Below are 26,214 nucleotides of genomic sequence, written 5' to 3'. Positions count from 1 at the left end.
GTGCTGCAGTGTTGAGAACCACAAAGCAGTGTGGTGGAGCAAATCCATGGACACCTCCACCATGCTCATAGAGTTTGTAAGGAAAGTAGGAAAGTGCTCTGAAAAATTAATTCCTCATTTAACAAGTATTTACCGAGCATCTAGAATATTACAGGCACTGCTTTATGTGTTTGGGGGTACAGCAGTCAATAAAGCAGGTGCAATCTTCGCCCTCAAGAACCTTATAGTCTAGGGATCAGGCATCAATTAAATCACGACATAATTGCAAGCTGTGACAAGTTCTCTCAAGGGGCAGTAGAGGGCGCTGTGGGAGTCGACAGGCAGGGTGAGGAGGACTCGGCTTTGTGGATTAGGAGGAAGAAGGCTTTTTAGAGGAAGATAGCTTCAAGTGGAGATTTCAACCACAAGCATGAGCTCAGCGGAGGCCCTGCAAGGAAAGTGAACAGCAAAAGGCGCTGATATGGGAAGAGTCGTTGACAATCAGTCCTTATTATTCTATATGATACCGCTGGAGAAATCAGGAAAAGACCCTGTGTGGATGTGGCGGACCAGTGCACACAGCTGGATGAACAGCTTGTCCCCTCAGCTGATACTCCCAAGTGAGGGTTCTGTGGGCGATCCTTTGTGCAGGACTGTGCATTTTTATGTTTGTTCCTTGAGTCCAACTGAGGAGTTGGAAGAATGCAAAAAAGAAGAAGAAGAAGAAGAAGAAGAAGAAGAAGAAGAAGAAGAAGGAGAAGAAGAAGAAGAAGAAGAAGAAGAAGAAGAAGAAGAAGAAGAAGAAGAAGGAAAGAAAGAAGAAAGAAGAGGAAGAATGGAGAAGGAAGGAGAAAGAGGAGAAGGAAAAGAAGAAGATGGCGGGAGCCTGAGCGGCCAGCTGGGTCCAGCGCTGAGCACAGGGCTCACGGGCTGTGCTGAGAGCCTTGCGTTTCTACTCAGTCCAGTGTGAAGGTTTTGAAGCAACAGGATGAATCAACCAAACTTCAAAACTGGAGGCATAGCTTTCCCGGGTGAGGCCATCTCAGTGGTCTGGAGGAGAAAGAGCTATGGCTGGACTAGGACAGGCGCAAGGGAGCCGAAAGAGGTGGAGAGGCTGGGGAATGACTTAGGAGAATCAGTCTGTAGGGCTTGGTGATTGATCGGGTATGGGAACGAATTAGAAAGAATCATCAAAGGAATCTCAGGTTTTCACTGAGTTAGGAAATGCTAATGATGAACACAGGCACATACACATTTCATTCTTCTTTCTCTCTCTCTCTCTCTCTCTCTCTCTCTCTCTCTCTCTCTCTCTCTCTCTCTTAACCTCTCCTTCTCCCAGTAGATTTCCCAAAAGAAGACAGGTAAAAGTTGAAACTGAAAACTTATGGAACAACTCTGAAGTAGTTTCCCCGTGGTCTAAAAACTACGAAAAAGTAAAAACTTCACCAGAAAGTGACTGTAATGCTATTCTACTTTCTTTCAGCTCTTGTATTTTAGATCTTTATATTTGATGGTCAATTGTTTGGATCTGGAAAAGTTGCACTGTAAAAGTCTTTACTGACAACAGAAACTCACAAACTGAAGCACCCCTTAGGGGCTTGCTTATTGTTGCTGCTAAAAAGAGAAAACTGTTCCCTTCACAGCCGCAGGCCAATTCAAACTCAACCAGCCTAGAACCTGTTGACCATCAACAGGGAATCACGCCCTATGCCTCCATTCAGCTGCATGTGATGGACAATGATTCCAGGAGCCAGATATCATGCTTGGAATTACATTTTATTTGAGTTTCAACCATATAAATATATGTACACAACATTACATTCTATACAAGTTTGCAAACCATTCCCCACCCATACCCCACCCTTTCTTTCCAACTCCTCAGCATGTCAAATTCAGAAAGACCCAAAGACGGGATTAATTCATAGAAGACAAGGTGCAACCTGTAAGCCTTAATTCATAGACCTATAGAGCCTCTCAGAGGGTTAAATGGGGTGGAGGTATATGTAAGGTCTAGATAAGACATGCTTCAAAGTCACACAAAATGATTACTTTAACATTTTAAACTCAACTTTAAATTCAGTTGTTAGTAATTTCTCAGGTTCATATTGAAATTAACAAAATACACACACACACACACACACACACACACACAGCCTTCTCAAAACGCATTTCCTTCAAAGAAAAAAAGATTGCTGGAAGGCAATTTAGTCACTTGTGATTTCTGAACAAAAAAAGATCTTTTTTTGCATCACCAAGAGGTTTCATTTGAAAATAAATGCGTAATCCAGAGTTGTTATGTTCTGTGACAAATCCCAAATGCAGGCACATATAGACCTTAAATTCTATTCTGTGGTGCACTGAAATTGTGCAGGGGTAAAAAAGAAGTATGGTCATATTTCCCTAAGGATAACTCATATGTGTAGACCTACAGTACACTGATATTTTTTTCTGTAAATATTTTGAATGTATGATCAAATTTCTGTCACTTTTCCAACACCTAGAAGTGCCTGACAACGTTCTCACATGAATTTCTGGATTGGTTTCAGCAACAGAGTGACTGGTAACTGTATCTACAAATGGCTGATCTATTTTGATATGAGCTTAATTAATGCTGCATATGAAACTCCAAATGTCACAATCCAGGAGTTTAAAATTTGCATTATTAGACTGATCTAGTTAGCTTATTCTAAAATGGAATTTGAATTTCATTTAATGTGGTATTAACTTCTCTTCCTATAAATTCATTTTTAAGTTAAAGGGATTTCATGAAATCTCTCTATTATGATTTTAGCATGTGGATGAGAACTATATGAAAATACTACAAATAAAACATGACTTCAAAGTCACTACTTGATCTACCAACTTGCAGGAGAGGATTAGGCTGGTAAGTTATGACATCTGGTCACAAAGTCCAAGCTGCTTTTTGATGAAGTTCGAGATTAGGAGCTGAGGCCGTTGCTGGTACTCCACCAGAACATCATGAGACAAGTTGATCTGGTCACAGTCAAGTCGGTCGAGAAGTGTCACACAGACCACAGCAGCTAGTAGAGCAAGTAACAGGATTACAGAAGTGAAAGGGTTGACCTTTTCTACAGGAACATTAGCCTAGCAAGTCATCATCCAGAGTTTATGGACTCTGTGTTGTTTTCCCTGTAATTAGACAAAATCTGCAAAACCCTCTAGTCTTCTATATAATTCATATTTATAATTCATATTTCTATGGACTCTTACCAAAGACTTTATTTAAATAAGCTAATTGAAAATATTATGCATACTCCTCTTTGCCCTTTCCCCCCCCCAGTTAGTTAGAGAAAGTTCAGGAAAGCTTTGGGTTCAAGCTAAGAACAAGGAGAGATCTTTGCCATCTACAACATAGGCTTCAGCTTTTGAACCTATTTCCAGTTCTTAGAGAAGTCTTCTTCCTTGAGGATATACCTGGAGAGCTAGCCCTTATTCCTTGTGGCAATGTTTGATTTTGCAGCCCTTACTGGAGAGTAAAGTAAATAGAGAAGAGATATGGAATGTTGACCCATGAAATGTCAATAAAGATGAGGACTGATTCTTATGAAATTTGAGAAAATCAAAAATGAAATGTTTAAACATAAGAGTCAGCTCCAAAAAGAGCAAATATATTAGTATTTAATTTCTAAAGAATGGGAATAAAATTCTATGATAGATAAGGAACCAGGAGAGAAAGAAGAAAAATCTTTTCTACAAAAACAAAATTCTCATTTTTTGAAAAGTTGCCACAAGAACAGTATCTTGTTTGTTCCATCCGGAAGTCAGAGAGAAAATAATGGGTGTCATAAAAATTCTTTACTTCCAGTTTCACACCAAGAATACTACTCAGGTCCTTTGCCTGTTTTTTTTTTTTTTTTTTTTAATTAAGCTATTTGTTTTCTTGCTATTAAGTTGTATGAGTTCCTTTATGTTTTGGCTATTAAACCTTTCTGAAACACAAGGTGTGCAAATATTTTCTCCCCATCCATATCTTTCATTTGGTTCAATTCTTGCTACATGCTGAGTTTATCTATCATGTAATTCATTCAGCTGGGCCATGAGCTAGGCGTTATTCTCATACTCTCTTTGGCAGATGATGAAATCAGTATTTAGAAAGGTCAAACAAATGGCCCATTATGATGCAACTGGTAAATAATTAGCCAATCGGTTCCCAGCTTCTTAAACAGCTGAGAAGAGTTCTCTCCCTTCCATCCACTTCTCTCCCAGATTGGTACATGGAGAACGATTAAGCAAACCCACATTGACCTGTCAAACTGACCCTTATGTTCAATGAAGTGAAAAGCAATGAAAATATTCAACTTGAACTGAGTCAAATATTTCAATGCCCAGGACCCTGTTTCTTCAAAACCCGCTCAGTTGTAAAGCAACTTTACTGAACAGGTAAACAAGCAAATGGAAGAGATAGAAACTTCCCCTCAGCTTTTCAAGTTAATGATCAGCAAGTCTGTGAAGCCTGACATGGGCTGGCAGTAGCAGAGAAAGTTGAAAGTCCTGCTTTAATCCTTCACTTGGCAGAAGGATAAAAGGAAACCAGTGCTCTGTGCTTTGCACAGAGCAGGAGCCAACTTTACTAAATGTCTTTTCTGTATTTCAAGGGTAATGCCAAAGATGGGAAAGAACAGGTAATAGCAATCTCGGTGGTATTTTCTTGACCCTGGAGAGCCTGTTAACAAGCAGCATATAATAATCTTGTCACCTAAAATTACTATTTCCATGAGCAATTAAAAGGGACTAATCACCCAAAACAATTTATCAAAATTATTCCTGACAGCTTTGCTACCATAATCCTTAGATTAGGTGTGAAGGGTGTCTCTTGGGAAGGGAGGACACCTAATGACCTGGCTGTCACCAAAAGGGTTGTCATGTAACCGACATGAGGATGGAATGTAATGAGAATACCCAGATATGAACTCAGAGCTGAAAGTGTCCTGTGCCACATCAGGGATGCCAGGATGCCCACTCTGGGATCCTCTATGGCCTCTTTGAAACTCCAATTAAAGTTGCAATTGGAACCTCTTCCCCCGCACCACACATGCAAATACTCACATGCCTAAACACACACTTGCATGTATAATTTCAGGGTGTCCTGGGTCCCCTAAAAGCTTTTGGGAATCATGGTGCCCTAAGAACTGCCACTTTAACCTCACTTCTCTGATTCAGAATAAATTTCCAGGAAAGTTTTCCCATAAATGTTGGCCAAAGATAGCAGAGCCAGGTACCAATACCTGTGTACACAGCAGAAGCCAAACAGGCAGGACTTGGGAAAATGAGAAAACAGCAATGGCTGGCATTGGAGTTCTCAGCCTGGCCTTCCTGTCTGCTTCTCTTCTTCTGTCTCTCCCCCGTCTTTTCTCACCCCCGATCCCCCTGCCACCACCACACACACACCTCCATTGCTCCTCATGGCTTTGAGCTCGTTATTCCCTGTGTGCCTGGCATAGAAAGCATAGAATCATTGTTAAATCACCAACCCATGGTCTTTGCACTTCCTGAATCTCTCTTGAGACATTCTTCTCAGGCTGTTGGTTGCTTATCACAAACCAGTTGGAGAAAACTTATATTCAAAGGAGCTGGTCAGGGCTGGGGTTGTGGCTCAGTGGTAGAGGCTTGCCTAGCATGTGTGAGGCACTGGGTTCAATTCTTAGCACCACACAAAAATAAATTAATTAAATAAAAGGTATTGTGTCCACCTACAACTAAAAAAATAAATAAATAAATAAATAAACAAACAAGGGGCTGGTCAATGCTAAGGACATACAATTTCTTCTCAAAATGTAGTCCACTGCCACCTGCATCAGAACCAGAGATTGTTCATCATTCAGATTCTGTCCCAGACATAAAAAAATCAGAATTAGGGGCTGGGGTTGGGAGGGACAGTAAATCTACATAAAAAGGAGATCTCCCCAAGATAAATTATTTCTACATTGCCATTTGAAAACTACTGCATTAAAACTTTAAACTCTAACCCTGAACCAAATCAAGTCACCACAAATGTACATACCTAAATCCTGTTTCCTTAGGTTCCCAAAGAAATGCTGAATTACTTATAAGCAAAATTTCACATTATACTCTATAAAGAATGTTTCTATATTTTTATAAAAGTAGTGTTAAAGACACTGCCTGTTATAACTGATGATTTCGTAGTTTAATATTTTGATAAAGTTTAACATTTGGAGAATATTTTTGTGAAACTTCAAGGACTTTCTTTATATAATGAAGCATGTGTAACTCAAAGTATTTTCATCTTTACCTCAGTCTTTAGGAAACTCAAAGCAAAATCTAAGCATTTAGATTTCATATTGTATTCCTAGGTAGCCTCTTTGATATCAATGTTCCCTCATCTGCTCCCTTAAGTAAATGTCTTATTCTTTTTGCTATTGTTTAAATGATTATTATATATTCTCCATTAATTGAAAGATGCCTCAAATGCTTTCTCGAATAAAGGTAAATACTAATCATCTTTCAGTCCATTAATGCTACCTTTCTATACCAGATGGAATAATGGAGGGAGCAGCAGACAAGAGACAAGAGATCTCAGTTCTAGTCCATCTCCATTCCAGTTTAACTGTGTTTCCTTAGGAAGGTCTATTACATTCTCTAGGTCTAATTTCAATCTATGAGAAAGGAGCAGGTAGGCCTGAGGTCTCACCTAAGTCCACGTCCTCTGCTTACTGTACTCACAACATCTTGCCAGTATGAAGACCATGCTGTCATCTCCATAGGTCCAGCTGCAGCCTTGGGAACTTGAGTTTCTGCTGGATGCTGGACCTTCAACCAGAGATGACTCAAGATAGGCAGAGGTTGGAGCCTGCTGTGTTGGGGGTAGGGGTGCCTCCAGGAAACCTCAAGGGGGTCACAGCAGAGGAGAGACCAGTCACAGGTGAAACCAACCATGCAGAGAGCTGAAGCAGTGGCCCTAAAAAGACTTCTAAACTGGGTGCAGTGGCACACACCTGTAATTCCAGTGGATCGGGAGGCTGAGGCAGGAGGATTGCAAGTTCAAAGCCAGTCTCAGCAACAAAGCAGGGCCCTAAGCAGCTCAGTGAGATCTTGTCTCTAAATAAAATATGAAAAGGGCTAGGGATGTGTCTCAGTGGTTAAGCATCCCTGGGTTCAATCCCTGGGTACCTCTAACGTGATGCACTGGCAATGCGGGGAGAGGCAGGACATAGGATAGGGGAGTACAATTAGAGTGAATCAAACAAAGCATAGACAAGGATGAAAAATACGTAAAATCTTACAAAGCACACAGAAGCAAATTAATTTTTTAAATCTTATCTTTGTAAAAAGTGATAAGTGAAAAATATCCAAAAGACAGAATTTTGAATGTGACACACCAAAAAATGCTAAATACCTGAGGTGATGGATATCCTTATTACTTTGATTTGATTATCAGACTAACTATACATGCACTGAAACTTCCATATATCCCATAATTTGTATAATTATCGTGTCAATTAAAAACACAAAGTAATAAGTGAGTTGCTTATTATTTATATCTGATTTTCCATACACAAGAACTGATTTCCTTGGCAAAATAATGGCTATACATACAATTGAGTAAATATCTGTTTGAAATTTCATTTGATTCCAACACTAAATCTTGGGATATGCTCAGCCCTAAGGGTTTGCTTGCTGAAGTATCACAACTATCTGCTCAAAACATTAAACATAGAAAAACCTCCGTTGACTTTTAAGGGTGCATATTCTGGTTCTTCTGTCCAGAGACCATGAACCTTGGTCTCCCCAGGAGGCTGCTGGCAAGAAGTGGCATAGCATGCTGCAGAGGGGTCTGAGTTAGCAGGAGCTGCATTCAAATTCCAAATCAGCTCCTTCTCAGCTGTGAGGAGGTAGGGAAGTTATTTAACCTCTCAGCCAGCTTTCTTTATCTCTTGGGAGGGTGAAAAGAACTGCAGTTGGTTGCCTTGTGGAATGATTTTCCAAAATCCTGATTTATCTCCATTTTGGGGTTAAGAAACACTCCAGCTCCAAACTGACTATAATCTTTAATTTTTGTTCTAATATCTTTTTTTTTTTTTTTTTTTTTACTTTATCAATGATCAACTTGCAGTTTCTAGAGCTCAGTATCCTTCATTGCTGGGAACAACAGAAGAATGTAAAAGTAAAATTAAAGTCAAGCTTCTGCTTCCTTTTATTGAACAGTTATAAAATAATATTATGAAAACTGAATATATCCCCCAAAGTTACGAGTATCTGTCAGAAGAAATAACATTGAATTCTTCCTTTACTCAAAAGAAAAGCCACTGTGAGTTGCAAACAACTAAAGACACTGAAAAGGATTCAAGCAAAACCTAATCTTAGACAAATATGAGGTTTCATATATAGCCACACAAGTGCATGTCAAAAGGCAGCACTGTTTTTAAAAAGAACAGATACAAATTGAATTTATCTATCACAAATTCACAGTGCAAAAGGATTAATATCTTTAATCAGAATATGAGGGGCTTAAAGTAAATTTTGCTTTAAGAGAGGGACAGATGTGTGCATGCTATTAAAAGATAGATTGATACATTTATTCTGCATTATACAGTGTTTCCATTGTACAACTTTACACTATTCTGAAGGGTCAGTTTTTGGATATAGAATATTTGGTGAAAACCACTATTTCTCCTCACCAAATCTTTGTTATAAGGAGGACTAGATTCCTAATTCTCTTGTCCAGGATGATGAGGTCAGTAGAGCAAAGTGATTTATGGGCGTTAGTGGCCCTGTTCCAGGGAGTTTGTCCACTATCAGATATCAAGACACGCAGGGATTGTAGGTATAACAAAAGGGGTGTTTGTGCAGACCTATAGAAAAGCGAAATCTGACCTTTGGTACAGTTTGGAGGCACTCTTGTTTTTCAGACGTCAAACCACTCATGTATCTGGGAAATGAGGGATCCGGTTTGCTATGGACATGTTCTATGGCCAAGAGCATCTAGTAGCACCTCTTTTCATTCATTCATCAAAAAGTTATTGAATGCACATTTGAAAGGCATTATTCTAAGTGCTGAGAATATAGCAATGACAAGCAAAGTCCCTGTTTTATGACACTTACATCCCAAAGGAGAGAGATAATAAATACATAGCTTTCTGCATTAAGATACGAAAAGCAATGTATAAGTTAATATATAAACAAACCAGAAATATAGTCAGTAGTGGTAAATGTGATGCCCAGAAATGAAGTCGAATGACACAGTGTCAGTGGGTTTGTGCAGTGACACAAGGCTTCCCAAGAGGGTGAGATTTCAGATATCTGACATTAATTGTAGAGATAAAAAGTGGCAATCCACACAGACCTGAGACCTCCCCATGCAAGGTGCAGAAAAATTTGTTTCTGCATTGGTGCAAGCTCTGAGCGATTCCTCTGAATTAGGACTGTGGGTCCCTAGGAGACCCTTGTTTATATTTAAAGTTATTTATAAGCTGAAACTAATAGCAGTAACCTTGGTACAGTTCTGTTTGCTTATGCAGTCATTTGATAGTATTAAAGAGACAGAAAAAGTCATCTGAGAGGACTGAAAGAGAGAGGGTGGGGTGGACCACCTCTAATAGTGGCAGGGAGGAGATTTTAGGTAGGGAAAGGCCTGGGAGGTTAAAGGCAGTCACAGGTGCTGGGTTCTTGGTGCCCGGTGAAATCTCTCTTCCTATGTTGCTTATCATTGCTGTATATCCTCCCTAACTTCCTCTGTGTCAGAAACTCCTTGTGAATGGACTCTCAGCCCTTCTCCAAAGCAAGCCTTTCTGGCTCACACAGAGTAGGTTGTAAAATGGGTTAAAATCAAAAGGTGCCAGGTGCCAGCTCGGAGCTTCACTGCTGTGGGGAAGGATGTTATGAAGTGGTAATGAAAGATGGAAACATGATTGCAACTTATGTGTGAGGCTTTTGTCTGTGTACTTGATGGCTGATCTTCCAGGGGGCAGCGTACCAGGAATCCACCTTTTAAAACAGCGATGTCTGAGGGAGATAAAGAGCCCCTGTCACCAGGAAGAAATTCAGACGGAAACATTGCCAAGAACTACCGAATTACAGAGTTGCAGATGCAACCTTTAGTGTGAATGTTGGCAGCCCAGAGGGGTCTGCTGGATGAAAAGGCTGCAGCAGTGGCCCGGAAGAGAGCTATTTACAAGATGAAATCAGCTACCAGCAGCTTCTGTTGCAGCAGAAAATAAAATGCCGCAGGAGGCCAGGAACTACTAAAAGGTAGAGGAAAGCGGCCAGGAGGGCCACCTGCAGGTGGCAGGGAGAGCAAGGTCACAAAGATTTGCAGCAAACAGAAAAGTTCTCAGAATAACTTCTCTCAGGTTTCTGCAACATCTTGAAGAGAGAAAGACTCAGGTCTGGGGTTCACAAGCCCTGAACTCTCCCTGGCTGCCAAGAGATGCCTTCTAAGAAAGAACTGATGGCCCTCACCACAGGTCTGCCTGGGCAGCATTTGGTAATTCAGTATTTTATGTTTCACTAAATCAGTTACCAGATTTGGTTCATTTACATATTCAGTTGGAGACAGATGTGACTCAGATGATCACTTGTTTCTATAGTAAAGAAAGCAGAAATATCCAAATCCAGATGTCTCTGCAGACTATATCCTGACTGGACTGCAGCTCAGGCAAGGTCAAGCTGTCCACCTCTTACCTGAAAAGGGGTATTAACAGTGACCTTCCAAAGAGCACAAGGCTGCATTTGCTGCATTTGCTATTCTTCACCCATATATGGCACAGGGATTTACATGCACATGTGTGCTGAGATAAGAGTAAAGTATATTGGTTCTACAATTAATCTCTTCTTATCAACTATACCTTTACAAAATATATATTTTTAAAATGTTATCACATTTTGTTTGTAATATGTTTATTAAAATTGACAGACTATATCAGAATTCAAATTCCACTTGTGATTATTTTGTGGTGATTCTTTACCCGTTTGAAGCTTTTATTCTCAGAGGAGCAGAGGCTACATTCTTGTGGTGTATGAAGAATATGGACAATAGGCCCCAGGGAACTTTCCTTATCTACAACTCTTCCCCTCTCCACCCTCCTTCCCCACCACCCAAAAACGAGTCCACCAACAAAACTCCTCCCTAGACCTGGCCCTGCTAAACCCTATAAAACCCAGACCCTTGTTGTAGCCTGTTGCCATTTTCCCCTTGAAAATATGCTTAATAAAGCATTGCTGGTCCACTGAGGTCTGCCCCCATTTTCGTATTCTTTTTGTAATCTATTTCATGTGCTTTCATTTGGTGCTAAAACCAGGGAACAGGGCTTTGGGGCTCTTTATCCCTCCCCATCCTAACAAACCTCTACCACATTTTATATTTCCCTCCCATTTCTCTCTCTCTCTCTCTCTCTCTCTCTGCTTTATACTCAAAGGTTAATAACAGTCTTGTTAAACCGATGAGACCTGGAAAGTAGCTATTGATTGTCCAGCACTTCTGTGACTCCTGAGGCCAGGGAAGCCCAGTCACAGCTAGCACAACTGAATTCCCAGACTGTTTTTTTTTTTTTTTCTCTCTCTTTCCACCTTATATTCAAAGAAGTAGGACCTTCATGAGTCCTGGGCTAGATTTTTGCTCTTACTTCCAAGCAGAGAGAGCAAAGACCCATATAGGGTCCTTTATTGATGTTAGAGGCACACTCCTTCTAATCCTGTCCTCTCCAATTCCTTCCTTCCCCCATGTATTCAGACCTCCTGATCAGAGGCTGCTTTCTGCCATTTTGTTTCCACATGCAACACTGGCCTTCTTTGGAGAGGTAAAATCCTTCCGGTCTCTCACAGAGGTTCCCTGCCAAAGACCCTCATCTTTTGGCTCATCCAGTCCCCTGGGGTCCTCCACCAATTTGCAGGAGGGGATGCCCTGTCATTCTCTGATGGAACTCTGTGTGGGTCATAGTGAAGCCAGAATTAAGAACAGGTAGTTAGTGTAGAAATAGGGGATCGGGTCAAATCCAGGAAATGGAGGCCATAAAGTCATCTGCCTCTGGAAGTTGGAGACTGCCCCTGGAAGAATGGAATGTCAAGGATCTCTGGAGCCCATTGATTACCAAATTTATCTGCCTTTATCAAGGACTGCAAATAAGGGGCTGCTAATTCGTGCCCCCTGGGACCTTATCTGCCTGAATCACCCTGGCCCTCTCCCTGCGCATGGTTTCTCACTTAATGCAAAACCAGGCCTAGTCACGTAGGCAGGAAGGAGAGATAAGGGGGGAGAGAACTGGAGAACAAAAGAGACTTTAACCTATAAAAGATGTAGGGTGCGCTCACTTCTTGGGACTTTAGAACATCAGCCATGGCCCCCTTCTTCCTGCCAGGAGAAGTCTGTATTATTACCTTTAAATAAAACCTGCTTAATATGCTTGCCTTGGCGTGCTTCTCTAGTGTTCGATCTTCAACATTAGAAGGAGCAGAACTCGTCATCGGTAAACGGCGGTATCAATAGGACAACATGATCTCAACCACTACCCGGGTCAACCCTCTCCAACATGAGGGCTCCTATGGAACTCCCCCTTAGGTTGTCTCATTGATCATCTGGGTCCCAGAGGTCCTCAGCCAATCTGGCCACAATCTAAATTAGGCAGCCTAAGTCAATGACCTGAATTCAGAATTCCGAACCTTTGACCCCAAAATCCTCCAAGACTTAGACAATTTCCTCTGATGAAATGGCAAATGGCCTGAGATTTCTTACTTCCAAGCTTTCTTTTACATTCACTCAAGACCCTGATTATGCCAACCTTGCTGTGCTCTACAATTAATTCTCCCTTACTTCCCACTCCATGAACCCCCTAGATCAGGCTCTGATCCCCAGCACCCTTCTTCATTTACTGCCCCTGAAATAGCAGATGAACCCCCACCAAAAGTAAGTAAAGCTGGAGGCTATAAGGGAAAGTTTCATAAACAAGAATGCCTAATAACTATCAAAAGAAACTGTCAGAGTCACAAGCTTTTTTCTGAGTCAATTTGAGACCTACAAATCTTCCTAATCTCTGACATAGGCGAGCTTGATCTCTGTTTCTATGTCTAGCTCCAATATTTATCCCTCACAGTGGTCTAAAAGATGTAATGTGGCACATAGAAGTCGTAAGTAACTTTACTAAGAAAGTCCTAAGAAACAGAAATAAAGGCTTCTCTACTAAGTGCAGAGGTTATGCCAATAAAAAGGTATTTTGTAAATGTCAGATAACATTAGATAGCTTAAAAACATCTTATGGGGTCGTCTGTGACATTATAAAACTAAGTGCTGTGATAACTCTGGCAATGTTAAAGATTTACTTTCCCAAATAAAGGCTTTGTCCTCACCGGCCTTGTTATGGGAACAACTTCTTAGCTCTTGCACCTTCTGGTGAGAGATTAATGGTTTCTACCACCTTCATGATATTCATTGACATGTTCTAGATGCTGCAACATTTAATTTGTATTAATCTTATTCCAGTACTCTTGTCTTTTTGTTTCTCTCATAGGAGGCGCCCCCCCCCCCCAGATGATGATCTAACCTGTTCTTTCCAAATCAGACTTTTGCCATGGACCCCTCAAATGACCCACATATTCCTAAAAAGGAAACCCAAACTGCTTGCCCCACATCACCCCCTCTCAGCTTGAAGCAGGCAGAGCAGTCATTGTCCATTTGCCCTTACAGCCATAAGATTTCCATTTTCAAAGGGGGGATTGATTGAGGCTGAGGGACAAAAAGACAGTCAATATAAATAATAAATAATTGGGTCAGAAAGTTGTGGCCTAATTCAGGAGGAAATAAAATGCTAATATCTCCAAAGCCCTTCCCCCTTCTCCTCCACTTGTAGCCGAGGATACCTGCCTCCAGGGAATTGTTCTCCCCTGCAGGGATTTGTAGGAGTTGTTAATGAAGTACCTCCTGGAAGGTTCTTTTCCTGCCTCTTTGGGCAGACATGAACAGGCACCCCTGGAAGGCTTCCTTCCCACCTTTTGGCCACTAATCACGTACGTAGGCAGGATGGGGTGAACAGAGAGGCAGGATGGGGGAAGGAGAAAACATGCTAAATGTCATATATAATAATTCTATTAAATGGGCCCACTCTGCTGACCCCCATATGCTTTCATTGCCAAAACACAATTTACCTGCAGCCCTGCCTGAACTCTGAGGATAGGATGTATCACATTCCTTAGCAAACTGCCTGCTCACTGCAGGAGAAATGCAGACCAAAAACCAATGTTGATAAGAGGAACCCAAGTTTCCCTGAAGGAGAAAACTTTTGTGAACAGGTCCTCAACTCTGGGAGATTCTCAAGATAGAGCTATCCTAGTTTTAAAATTAGACTACCTTCTCTGGACTCTCATAAAACACATTTTCTCCTGTATTCACCAAATCTGGCAGGAAAAAGACCAGAAAATGTGTCTCAGTTAATTAGAGTAAAACTACTCCTCATTCGTCCTAGTTCAAAAATTCAAATTATTGATTTTCTCTAATGGAGACATTGCCCAAAGCACTAACAGGCTTGCCTCCCACTTCAAATTGAGGAGCATAATATGAAATCATGGTCTTGTGAGTATGAGGACCCAAAGGGATAAAGAGAACCCGTAAGAAACTTTAAGGGCACAACTAGCTGGTAAATGTCCTCCCTTAAGTTAAAATAGTTATCAAAAAGTTAGTTAGCATCCTCCACTCTGAGTGAGGCCCCAGTCAGAGGTCATGGAAAGGCAGAAATGAAAAAAAAAAAAAAAAAGTGTCACTTTTAAATCCAGGCCATTTGTGGGATCCAAATGGCTGTTTATCTTACCACACTGCTTTCTTATCAAGCTCCTCTCCAAATGTTGTTACCACACAGGGAGGGAAAATGAAATGATCAAGTCTTCTTTACCTTGAGAATCTTTACCTAAGGATTTCAGGACTCTCATTCTTTCAGTATCTACACTAACTCTAATCTGAACCAAAACGTGTCTTTTTGTTTTTTGGTCTCTTGTTCTTTAAATTCTATATTTTTGAGCTCATAGTTTTATGGCGAATTCACATTTGATTCTGCATGTGTAAATTAATATATTTTTCTGATTAGTCTTATTTTATTTAACTATATAAGTTTTACACTCTTCGTTCAGAGACCAATTTTCAGGGGTTAGCTCTCAAATACATTGGGAAAATTTTCTCTTACAACAAACAGCTATAAGATCTCTGTCTCCTGTCTATTTTGTGTATGTGTGCACACCTGTGTGTTGTGTTGTGTCTACATATGTGCTGTGTTCATATATAAATGGTATCAAAATTGGTAAAGATAAATGAGGGCTCAGAAATTAGAAATTAAATGAGAAATGGATCTAAATCTTTTAGTTCACAAGACTTAAAAGGTTCAATTTAAATTAGGTAAACAGATAAAAATAAAGATGTCTTTAACATTACTAACTCAAGTCTTTATAGATGGTCAGACAATTAATAGAGTGTTGGTTTCCATAAAATGATAGAATGTAATATCCATAGTCCCTAGAATTTTATTCACAAGGAAGAGATGGCTAATACTGTTAAATACACTTGTCTGATATCTTATTTTTTTATAGTTATAAATAAGTAAATTAGATTTAACATAAATAGGATTAATCATAAATGTGTTTGTTATAGACATCTGATTAATTTACAAAGTTAAAGTGCTAACTGCTACATATAAAATCAAGTACTCTTCTTAAATTCCATAAGGTAATATATTGAAACATTATGTGCACTTTCATATTTGGTAAATGGAAAATGTTTAAGATTGCTTTGTGTCTTCACTGAAAACATGGTTACTAAGAGTTAAGATTCTATCAGGTGTAATTTAAAAGCAGAGGTTTCAGTTGGGCTTCAATCAAAGTACCATAAAAACAAAGCATTTCATCTTATTAAAGTGGAGTAATTTGTCTAATTCAGAAATTGCTTAAGGGTTGTTTCAGAGTGTGAATTAAGAAAAGGGTTAACAGCTAGGAAATAGATACAAGGTTCTGGGTATGGAAATATATTTTAATATGGAGATAGAGGGGAAAAGAAATGCTTCAGGATAAGAAAGTCTTTTGTGTGGTAAAGTAAAAAGTTGTAAAAATATCTAAGTAAGTTGCAGAAGGTTTGTGGAGGGTAAATTTCAAAAAGTTTGTGTAACTAAGTTTGCTATATAATTAGCACAAAGTTATTTAAGGCTTTTTCCTAAGATCAAACATTAATGTACTGATATAAACCAAAGTTTAATCCTCTATGGGTTAAAGAAATAAAAACATTAATCTGCTCTTATCTCTCAAGATAATTTCTTGTGTCTACTAAGTTTCATTCTTTAGAGCTACTGGCCTTAAAGGAATTAGGGTTTGTACAACTCTGGTTAAACAACAACTGTTATTTTAAAGTACTACATTATGTTACAGATTTTGAATTTTTCTTTAAAAGCTAAATTTGGTCAATATAAAAAAATCAGTGTAATTATGCTGTTATTACTGACCCTTTCACATACTAAATATATTCATATCTTCCAAGTATACAAGTCTTTAAAGTATGAGACTTAGAAGAGTATTTTACCAAGCTGATGTTCTTCAAACTAAGGTTTAAAGTTAAGGTTTGGGATTATAAAAGTTATGTTTCTTAGTTCGTAAGCTATTATACAAACTCAATTTGTTTTTAATCTTGTTAATTTCATTTTGCATTTTCCTTGTAAACTTTAACTGTTATCTGTTAGCACCTTACAGAAATACGACTTTCAATATAACAACCTGAGTTAATTTGAGATAGTAGGCCATCATCCATAGATAGGATGTAAGGCTAACTTCCAGTACTAATACTGACTCCAATTAAATAAAAGGGTTGAATGACTGTAAAGTTATAGATATTAAAGTTAAAACCCAGTACCCTTACTTTTAGACTGGTGAAACTGGCTTGCTGGATATTTAAGACCAAGGCTTAGAGATTAAACTTAAGAAAGCAAAAAGGCCAAGAAAGAAAAAATAGCCAATATTTAGCTCTTGCCCTCTGAGTCAATTTGAACCCAGGGAGCAAGGGAACTTCTCTAAGGGTTCTGCAACTCTGGGCCACATGACCTCTGATCAGGGAATCCATAAGACCCTGGAGAACAAAAAGCTAACCAGTGCACATGCTGCAGAGAGGAGGGTCATTGGAGAAGGGAGACATCCTTGATATTTCCAAGGGAAATCACATGGTCAAGGAGACCCTGACCAATCCTGGCAGATGGTACTGAAGAAGCTAAGAGGCTGTTCACAAGTTCCCAAGAGTGACCCCCTGAGAGAACTCAGCTAATTCTTAACAGTAGATAGGAACAAGGTCAATTTGACCAACTTGGTCTTGAATTCCTAGCAAAAGCAGTTATAACCAAAGTATAGCCATACCTGGGCATTTAAAAGACAAGACAATAGTTCTTTTAATAGAACTTAAGACAAACATTTGTGTCAGCAGTTCTGGTGCCCTCCAAAATACTGAGGCATTTTTTTCCTTTTTGAGATTCATATTTCCCCTTGCCTACCAAAATTTGGAATGGCCTCTCTGCCATTACTTACTTGTGTCTTCCTTACTCCTCAGATTGATGTTTTACCTAACAAAGTTTGCCTATCCTGATAACAGTTCACACCACACACAAGAGAGCTCTTCAATTTTTTCCCTTACTCATAGGGCTAGAGATATCTGCCAGGATTGGCACCAGAGCAGTGGGATTAGGAAACTCTATTCACTACTATAAAAAAATTGTCAGTACAGGTTATTGAAGATATCCAACAGGTCACTGATTCGGTACTGACTTTACAAAATAAATTGAATTCCTTGGCGTCTGTCATCCTGCAGAATTATCAGGGCCTAGATCTCATTACTGCTAAATGAGGTGGCCTCTGCCTCTTCCTTGGGGAAGAATGTTGCTTCTATGTCAATCAATCAGGACTGGTAAGGGATAAGGTTAGACAACTACAGGACCAATTGGAACAGCAGAGACAAGAATTAGCCAATTCCTAAAACAGTGGAGTTCCTGGCTTCTCCCTCTTTTAACCCCTCTAATCCTCTTTTTTCTTGTAATAATCTTTTCCCACCTGCTTTGTTAACTTTATACAGAAGCAACTTCTTTACCAGGTGGCCTGTCCAGCCCAGACCTCCTCCCAAGAACATGCAAAAGCCATTCTCTTCCTTCACTCATGACATGACTCTCCTGAGCCCCAGAAGGAAGAAAGCATCCAAGACAATGTCAAAGTTTCCTCCCTCTCCCTCAAGCCTCAACCTCCAGGACTGTATAGGAAGCTAAAATACTTCCCACCTCCTTATCCTCTTCCAAATCTCTGACAGGGGATCCTCTACCCCACCCCTTCTCAGCAGGAAATAGCCAGATATGATGAGGTCACCCCATCTCATTATACCTTTCAGAGTCTCATCAGACCCTTTTAGAGTCTGGAATGAAGGATACAGACAATAGGCCCCAGCAAACTTCTCTTATCTACATCTGCTCCCCTACCCACCTTCCTGCCTGCCCTAAATGAGCCCACCACCTAAACTCCTCCTATGACATGGACCTGCTAAATTCTATAAAACCCAGACCCTTTTTGGAGCCTGTCCGCATTTTCCCCTTGAAAATCTGCCCTTCCATTGCTTAATAAAGCATCTCTGGTCCATTGAGGTCTACCTCCATTTTCTTTTTATTGTTGTGTACTGCTAACATCATGGCCATTCCCTGGCTAATTTCTGATGTTTGAACAGAGACCCACCTCTCAGCTGAGTCTGCAGTCATTCTCCATGTGATCTCATCAATTTGCATGGCTTTAAGTGCCACCTATATGCTGTCAACTTACTCTTTTATTCCTCCAAACCCCTCATCTGAACTTCAGATTCACAGGTACCCCTGCTTACTTGACCTCCATTTGGATGTCATTATCCTCAAATTTTCTTTTCCAGGTATAGTAACCTCATCCACAGTTTATGGCCTAGGGTTCAGGCCGTAAACCTAGGAAACATTCTTAATTCCTGCCTTTCTCCCAAAATTTGCATCAAATTTTCAACAAGTCTTATTGCATTTATTCCAAAATGTTTCCAGAACCTGACTGCATCTTCCCCCTCTACTGCTTTCAGCCTGACCTATCACCTCTCACTAACCTATAATATCAGTCTTCTCATTCCTGTCCCTGCTCTGTGCTGGGTCCTGGTATGTTCTTAGCTCAGCAGCCAGGGTGACCCTTCTAAAATGCAGGTCAGACCTGGTCATTTCTCTATTCAAAGCCCTCCAGCGGTTTCCAGTTTCACTCAAGTGAACACTACCATCCCCCACTCTTGAGGCACTCTGGTTTCCAACTTGTTCCTCCAGCACACCCTGCCTGCTCCTGCCTTTTGACCTCAGATTTACATTTACCAGAATGTGCTTCCCATGTGATGTCCACGTGGCATTTTCCCAAGTGTCACTTCTCCTACCCTTCCTGACTATGCTAATTAAAATGATGATAGATGGACTATTTTATGAATACCTTATTTGCATCCTTCTCAATAGATTCAATTATAATAGAAAACAGCATCCATTTCCAAGATGAAAAAATCCAAACTTACTGTCAAAATTTTTGCTTTATCACCAATGAGCTGGTGCCCTGGGGCAACTTGATTTTGACCCCTGAGGTTTGTTTCCTCATATGCATAATCAGAATTATGTCCTGTCCACTCACAAAACATTCTGAGATAATGTATATTATAAAAATTATAGGGCATTCTTTAAACCCAAAGTAATATATGGCTAGGCCCCTGTTTCTTCTCCTGAAGAATGAGAATAGCTTTAGTAAAAAGAATGGGACACTCAGTTATCATGAAAAGCTTACCTTTTAGACCACAGAGTCCACACATGGCTGCGAACACTGTAGATTCCATTTCAATGTTCCTCACACCAGCTTTATATGCTCTTTTCAAGTAATCTAACTTCTTTTCTTTAGAAAAGGAGCATAATGCTCCATCTAGTCGACCTTGGCCTAAAAGAGAATGGAGAACATTTAGTGACCGAATGGAGCACCAGCAGCAGTAGCATTGCCAGGAGTCTTGTTGTTGGCCACAGCATCTACAGCAGTCTCCGTCCCTTAAGCCTGCTCCCCAGGTGGGATAAGCCTGGCTGCTGAGTCTTCCCAGCAGAAGACACTGTGGAGCAAGGCTGTGCCTGGCTCAAGAGTCTCATGAAGAACATGGTATCCATAGCTTAGTGCCCCAGTTCTGGGGCCAATAACCACTGAGTGCCCTAGCACCCAGCACTGGGCCTATGGACATCAGGAACTGGAGACTTGCTGAGAGAGATACCCTTTGAAAGAAGTCTCAGGCTGCCCCAGTGATGGGGAGATGGCCTGGTAGTATAATTGGGAAGGAAGAGGCCTAAGGACCAGGATGGGATTTGGACACTGCAGTGGTCCCCATGACCATTGAGACAGCAGCAGCCACTGCAGGTAATCAGGAGTCCACCTTCCTCCCTTTACACTCCCCTCAGGTTGCATGCCACTCCTCTGCACTCACTTTTTCCTCTCCAGATTGCTCTCAGGGTTCATGGATCACTTAGTTTCACTGGGGTCAACTAGTGGGAACAGAAGGAAGTAGGTGCACCCCCCAAAACAGAGCTCTTCTCCCTCCCCATGCCTCTGGAGGGCCCAGCTTAAGAATACCTCATCGTCATCTGTTATTTGCACAGTCCTCTTTTGGGTCCCCTTTCCTTCCTTTCCCCCCTTTCTTCTCTCTCTTTCATGTCACTTCCACTCTGGCAGTCAGCTCCTCCCTGTTCTCTTGAGCACTGCTGACAACACTTCTAACACCATTATTTTAGCTGATTCAGACTCAGACACCACAGAAGCCAAGCAGGTAATGTCAGTGAGAGGGTCTGCCTGATCTGGAGGCTGTAGTGCCACCAGTGCATGTGGCCCCAGGTGTGGGCCAGGGCTTGCCTGGGCCGCCATGCATATATTATTTTCTGTATTTTTATATTACCTTATATTATTTCAAAAAGCCAAAAATCTTGACTCTCATATAAAAATCTCTAGAAAGTCAAAATGTTGGCAAAATAATTCACATTTTTTTTAACATACGGCACAGGCCAAAAAGAACCACAAACTCCAACTGGCCACCTCTATCTTAAACATATTGGTGGGTAACCCTCCAGATGAAGGGTCTGTGAGCCAGAGGCCTAGGAGAGAGCCTTAATCCTGTCAGATCCAACACCCCTCCTGTTTATCACCAATATGTAATGAAACACCTTTACTAACCTGAAGGAAAATGTATAGACAATGCAACCTATCTCCACTCATAATTTTTAAAAATTCAGTATGTAGTTTGATCCAGAGGGAAAAGCAGTTTAGAATGAAATCATGTGATGTTGATATGAATGTAACTACCACTACAAGATTTTCTGAATGTCCTCCACAGCATGGTACCAACCCTATAGTTTCCTTCTTCTGGAATGAGCAGAGTCTCTTCTTGAAGGACTTCTGCCTAGCCCTTCACCCCTTAGACCAAGGGCTGCTGCTTGGCAGTGATCTTCAATTTGTCTCTAAACTTGGTGTGAGAACACTTTCCTCATGACTGAGAGATAAAGGCATCACTCTGAGACCACCCCATCCCTGAAAGATTTGTTCCCTCAAATATTTCTCCCCATTTCCTGGTCCCCACTCTTGCCTATGTACCAGATCCCTTTTGAGATACAAGTGAATGGCAGAAATGTAGAATCAGCATATCTCCCTTCTCCTAGAGGCACTAATTTAACTTAGAGGCATGAACAAGAGATAAGATTCTGTGAACATCACTAATTGCATTTTAGTATTCAATTTGTTCTTGGAGGATTAAACCCACTCTCAATACAAATTAATTCTGCATGTTTCTCTGCTGCTTATTAGGCCCTTATGTTGCTATGCTTTAGCAAGTTAAAAGGCTGTTTTCATTCCTTTTTTAATCCACAGATATTAATTTTATAAAGTGAAGTTTTTAATATAAATTATGGGCTTGAATAACAAAGAGTTGCTAAAATTCTTCTATTGCCTTCACTGTTTATAAATTCTTCTCACCTTCATAAAAATCATAGGTACACATTGTATGTCCGATGAGAGTTGGGAAGTTGGGAATTTCTTTGCTACATTTGAACAGTTCTTCAGCCAGTTCCTTGTCAAGTTCAGTACTTCGAGTGACAACATTGTCCAAGATGACCTGCTCAAACCGGGGCTGGAAGAAGGAGTCTACAGCTGTATCTGTTATTACAACAGACCCTGGTGCAATCCCTGCAATATGGGAACAAATAAGTGATTATAGAAGAATGTCATTTAGCCTTTACTTTGGTGACACATAGTATGTAACCTATTCTGCCAACATTAATTAATGCTGGTTGCTAATGATCCTCCCTGTTTTCATCTTTTAAATTATTTTCTTTTCTAAATGCAATTAAGTAACCTTCAGAACAGGCATTTCCATTTGCTGTCTTTCTGGATTCACATTTACAATGTGATGGGGTTTAGATTTCAAGACAAACATGACTCTTGGACATGCAAATTAGTACCAGCCTTCAGGCTCAAATTTGAATAAATTAGGTCAGGAATAAACTAAATGAGACTGCCAGCAAGTAGCGTTCATAAAGTGATGTGTCTACTTGATAGTTAATCTCTGCAACTCCTTGAATTGCTATAAATTCTTGGCATCTCTCTCCTCTTTCCCTTCTGATTCTCATCACATTTGCTCCCTCTCCTCCCTGATTCCATGTAAATTAGACCACTTGGCTGACCTTCCATTGCTGCAATCTGGCTTGCTCAGGGGACTTGGGCTCACTGGAGGAACCATTTTCTGCCAGCCACTGCTGTCCCTGTACTCCTGTCCTCCCTGACACCTTTTTACCACCCTGACACCCACTCATCCTTCAGGTGGCAGCTTCAGTCACTTCCTTCAACAGGTCTGAATCCATGCAGAGAAAACAAAAAATAGATACAAACAACTAAGAGGTAACACAGGTAGATTACATTGAATTTCCCAGGCCCAGATGTGACCAGCTCTTGATTCATTCTGATTTCTATTTAGAGCTGAAGAAGGAGACATCTTGAGAGCACCCTAGACTCTCTCTGTACTCACCCCACCACACTTTTTTACAGCTGCTTGTTTATCCATTTCTCTGAGAGAACATAAACTATATAAAGGCAAGAATAATATCTATTCATTGCTGTTCCGCAGGTCTAACACTGAATTTGCCACATTACAGGTACTCAGTTGAAATTTGTTGATTGAGTGAACGCTTCCCTAGAGATGTCATAGAGCATAGGGTCTGCAAACTCTAATCTACAAGACAAATCCCACCTGTCTTTGTAAATAAAGTTTTGCAACATGGTCACACACATTCATTTACATACTGCCCTTCACTGTTTTCAAGCTATTATATGGAGCACAGAAGTTGCAATAGAAACCACTCAGTCTGCAAAGTCTAAAATATTTATTACCTAGTCATTCACATGAGAAATTTGCCAATCCCTACTATGAAGCATCGCCTAGTCCTGGGTGATATAAATTCCAATATCCATGAAAGTTGAATTAATTATAGGACCCAGCTACAAACCCAAGGTGGCCTCTGAAGATGGAGCTTTCATGGATCAGATACATTTTAAATAAGACAAACAAGTGGTTTCCTGATTTGTTTATAATGTCCTAAGAATAGGAAAACAATTGAGAAGGAAATTGAAATGTGTGCACCCACAATGCCATCTCAATACTTAGATGCAGTAAAACATTTATGTCATGGTAGAAGTCTCTCAAAGGCAAAAATACTACTTAACCAAGTACTTTTCTTTTTTATCAAGGTGTGTTCACTCATTTAAGGAGTGATCATGTCAGCAAAAGAATAAGCTGTACCTCTTTAATCTCCAAATGCAGTGCTGCCTAAAATAAAACAAACAAATGGACCTTATTCATAAGCTAAGAGTAGGATATACCTCAGAAATGAAGGTGTTCACACCAGTGCACTGGTTTAATTTGACAGCATTCATAAACCTTCATTGTGATTTTGGTAATGTCTGTTGGCAGTACATATCATGTTGCCAGGGAACAAAAGATCATGACCATGAGCTGGATGGTCAACAGAGTGCCTTGTCCATGACAGACACTCATTAATATCAAACGGCAACTGCAATAGTCAGGATGGTATGATGTAGACAGATCCTTGTAACCCACAAGAATTATGAGTGACCTTAGTAACAATGCTATCCCAGATGTATTGTTCTCTACTGCTTACTTAGCTGGTAAAACAGGCACATCTTTGAAATTTTTAAAATTGAGTACACTTATTTCTGTCACTTAGAAAATTTCGGAGCCAACCTCAAAACTTGCTTTTTACCCTCAAAACATACTACTAGCTATTCTTTTATTCTCTCCTATATGAACATCAAAGACCATTCTGGCAGTGAACAATGGGATGTCTCCCTCCAGTTTTCCATAGAGAAAAAAAGAAGACAAATGTAACAAATTTCCTGAAATTCACTCAAGTCCAGTCTCCTGACACTTTTTTGTCCCATTTGGATTTTTGTTGGGATCTGAGTATGTGGGTATATTTTGAATGAACGGAAGGATGTACAAAAAAGTCTCTCAGTTTTAATGGTAAAAATCAATCCATCTCACCTATTCCCCCTGATGTACCAATTCTGATAATGGTAACATCATAGCACCGTGCATGATGTAGTAATTTGATGAGTTCATGAAGCATAATAGAAATGGAGGGGATGCCCATGCCATGCTGTTAAGAGAAAAGAGGAAGTTGTCACACATCTCACAAAAGGATACATGAACAGGACACATTTTCTTCTTTCATTACAAGTTAACAGCCCTCAGATAAATTTACATAATCATTAAGACTTTGCCAACGCTACAGAAAATGTAAGTCATCTCTAACTGACGCCTACATGACATGCTGATGGATGTGTCCATCTGTGAGGATCAGAGAGAGGCATCTTGTTGCCAGTTAAATTGAGTTCATTCCTGCTTGTCAAGAGTAGAAGTGGGAAATGGCGTGGCGTACAGGTGTGTCAGAGCAGTGCCAGTTCTTGTCTCCCCCTGGAGCACTTTTTGATGAACCTATGTAAGAAGTTTTTTGCACAATTGACAATATAGAAGAAACATAATTTTGGCTCACGTCCGTCTCCACCATAGTAAGTGAAATAGTAAACCCATTTCATGGTTCTCTTGTGGCTTTGTTTACTTGGCACAATTCTGTTTGAACTCTGAAGTGTTCTTGGGGAGAAGTGTGGATTCCAATCCTACCTCAGAATCGAAACTTATTCTGAACATGTGGGTGAGCTTAAATTGTTGTAGATCATTACCACAGCCCTGGTTTTCTTCAGCATTTAGAGCAGTAAAATTAAGGTCACTAGAATGGTTAACATAGTCTAGAGAATTTAGTGGCTCTTAATAGTTATACTGTGTTGTAATAACTCTCCAGAAAGATTTTCCATGCAATAATTTGTAGAAATTGGAATATAGTTGTATGCTGGTGGCTACTTCATTCCTAACAAAACAGCAGAGAGTCAAATGTGTTCCTCTATGTATTCTACTTTGAGGCACAAAGTCATTGGAAAACCAATGGAGCCATGTCTGCGGTGTTTTCACCTGACTTTCTTTCTTCTCACCATCAAGAATATTAAACCATGGAGAATTTGAACCTCTGGGTTCACCATATTTTGTAACCCATCTAGTTTGTTACCCAACTTCAAATGCATCATAAGCCTCCTAGGAAGGATCATGAATTAAACTTGTACCAATCTGTATATTCAAGATTAACAAGTTGGGAATTTTGTCACTAATGAATAAACGCTCCAAATATCATTTCCTCAAAAATAAATTAAGAAGATTAAATTATTGTTTGATCTCTTGGTTTCCTTCTAAATTCACCACTTGGTAAGTTTATGATTATTACTTATTTTGCAAGATGGTGATAAAATGACAAATGGACACGTGTTTCTGTTAAAGTTGTTCTCTCTCTCTCTCTCTCTCTCTCTCTCTCTCTCTCTCTCTCTTTCTCTCTCTCTCTCTCTCACACACACACACACACACACGCACACTCCTCAGCAGCTACTGGAAAGCAGGAATTTTCAAAGGGTTCCTATTGAAAATCCCCTACCTGCCTACTAAGACTCATTTCTAATTGGCTGACCTTTTCTTTGACAGGAAAGCAGGGTTCATCTATTGCTATGTTCATGTTTTATTCTGAAGCTTTACTGCTCATTTATGGTAGTTCCATTTTTTAATAAACCTTACTTTTTTGTCCTTACCCATTTACTGTA

At 40.1% G+C, this 26,214-nt stretch overlaps 1 protein-coding gene across 1 annotated transcript in view; it reads right to left on the bottom strand.

Annotated features, from left to right (window-relative positions):
- Positions 1-2,215: 2,215 nt before the first annotated feature.
- The window catches only part of Upp2 (uridine phosphorylase 2), a 41,804-nt gene continuing 17,805 nt past the window's right edge, over positions 2,216-26,214 (bottom strand). Inside the window, exons 4-7 of the mRNA XM_047544478.1 lie at positions 24,557-24,671; positions 21,976-22,185; positions 19,765-19,911; positions 2,216-3,020 (exon numbers count right to left, since the gene is read on the bottom strand). Coding sequence (XP_047400434.1) covers positions 2,869-3,020; positions 19,765-19,911; positions 21,976-22,185; positions 24,557-24,671 — 624 coding nt within the window. The 3' untranslated portion in view covers positions 2,216-2,868. The remainder of the gene's footprint in view (positions 3,021-19,764; positions 19,912-21,975; positions 22,186-24,556; positions 24,672-26,214) is intronic.

The sequence above is a fragment of the Sciurus carolinensis genome, chromosome 3, assembly GCF_902686445.1.
Source record: "Sciurus carolinensis chromosome 3, mSciCar1.2, whole genome shotgun sequence".
NCBI classification, from domain to species: domain Eukaryota; kingdom Metazoa; phylum Chordata; class Mammalia; order Rodentia; family Sciuridae; genus Sciurus; species Sciurus carolinensis.
The sequence above is the reverse complement of the archived record's forward strand: the minus strand, read 5'-3'. Positions and strand labels throughout refer to the sequence as shown.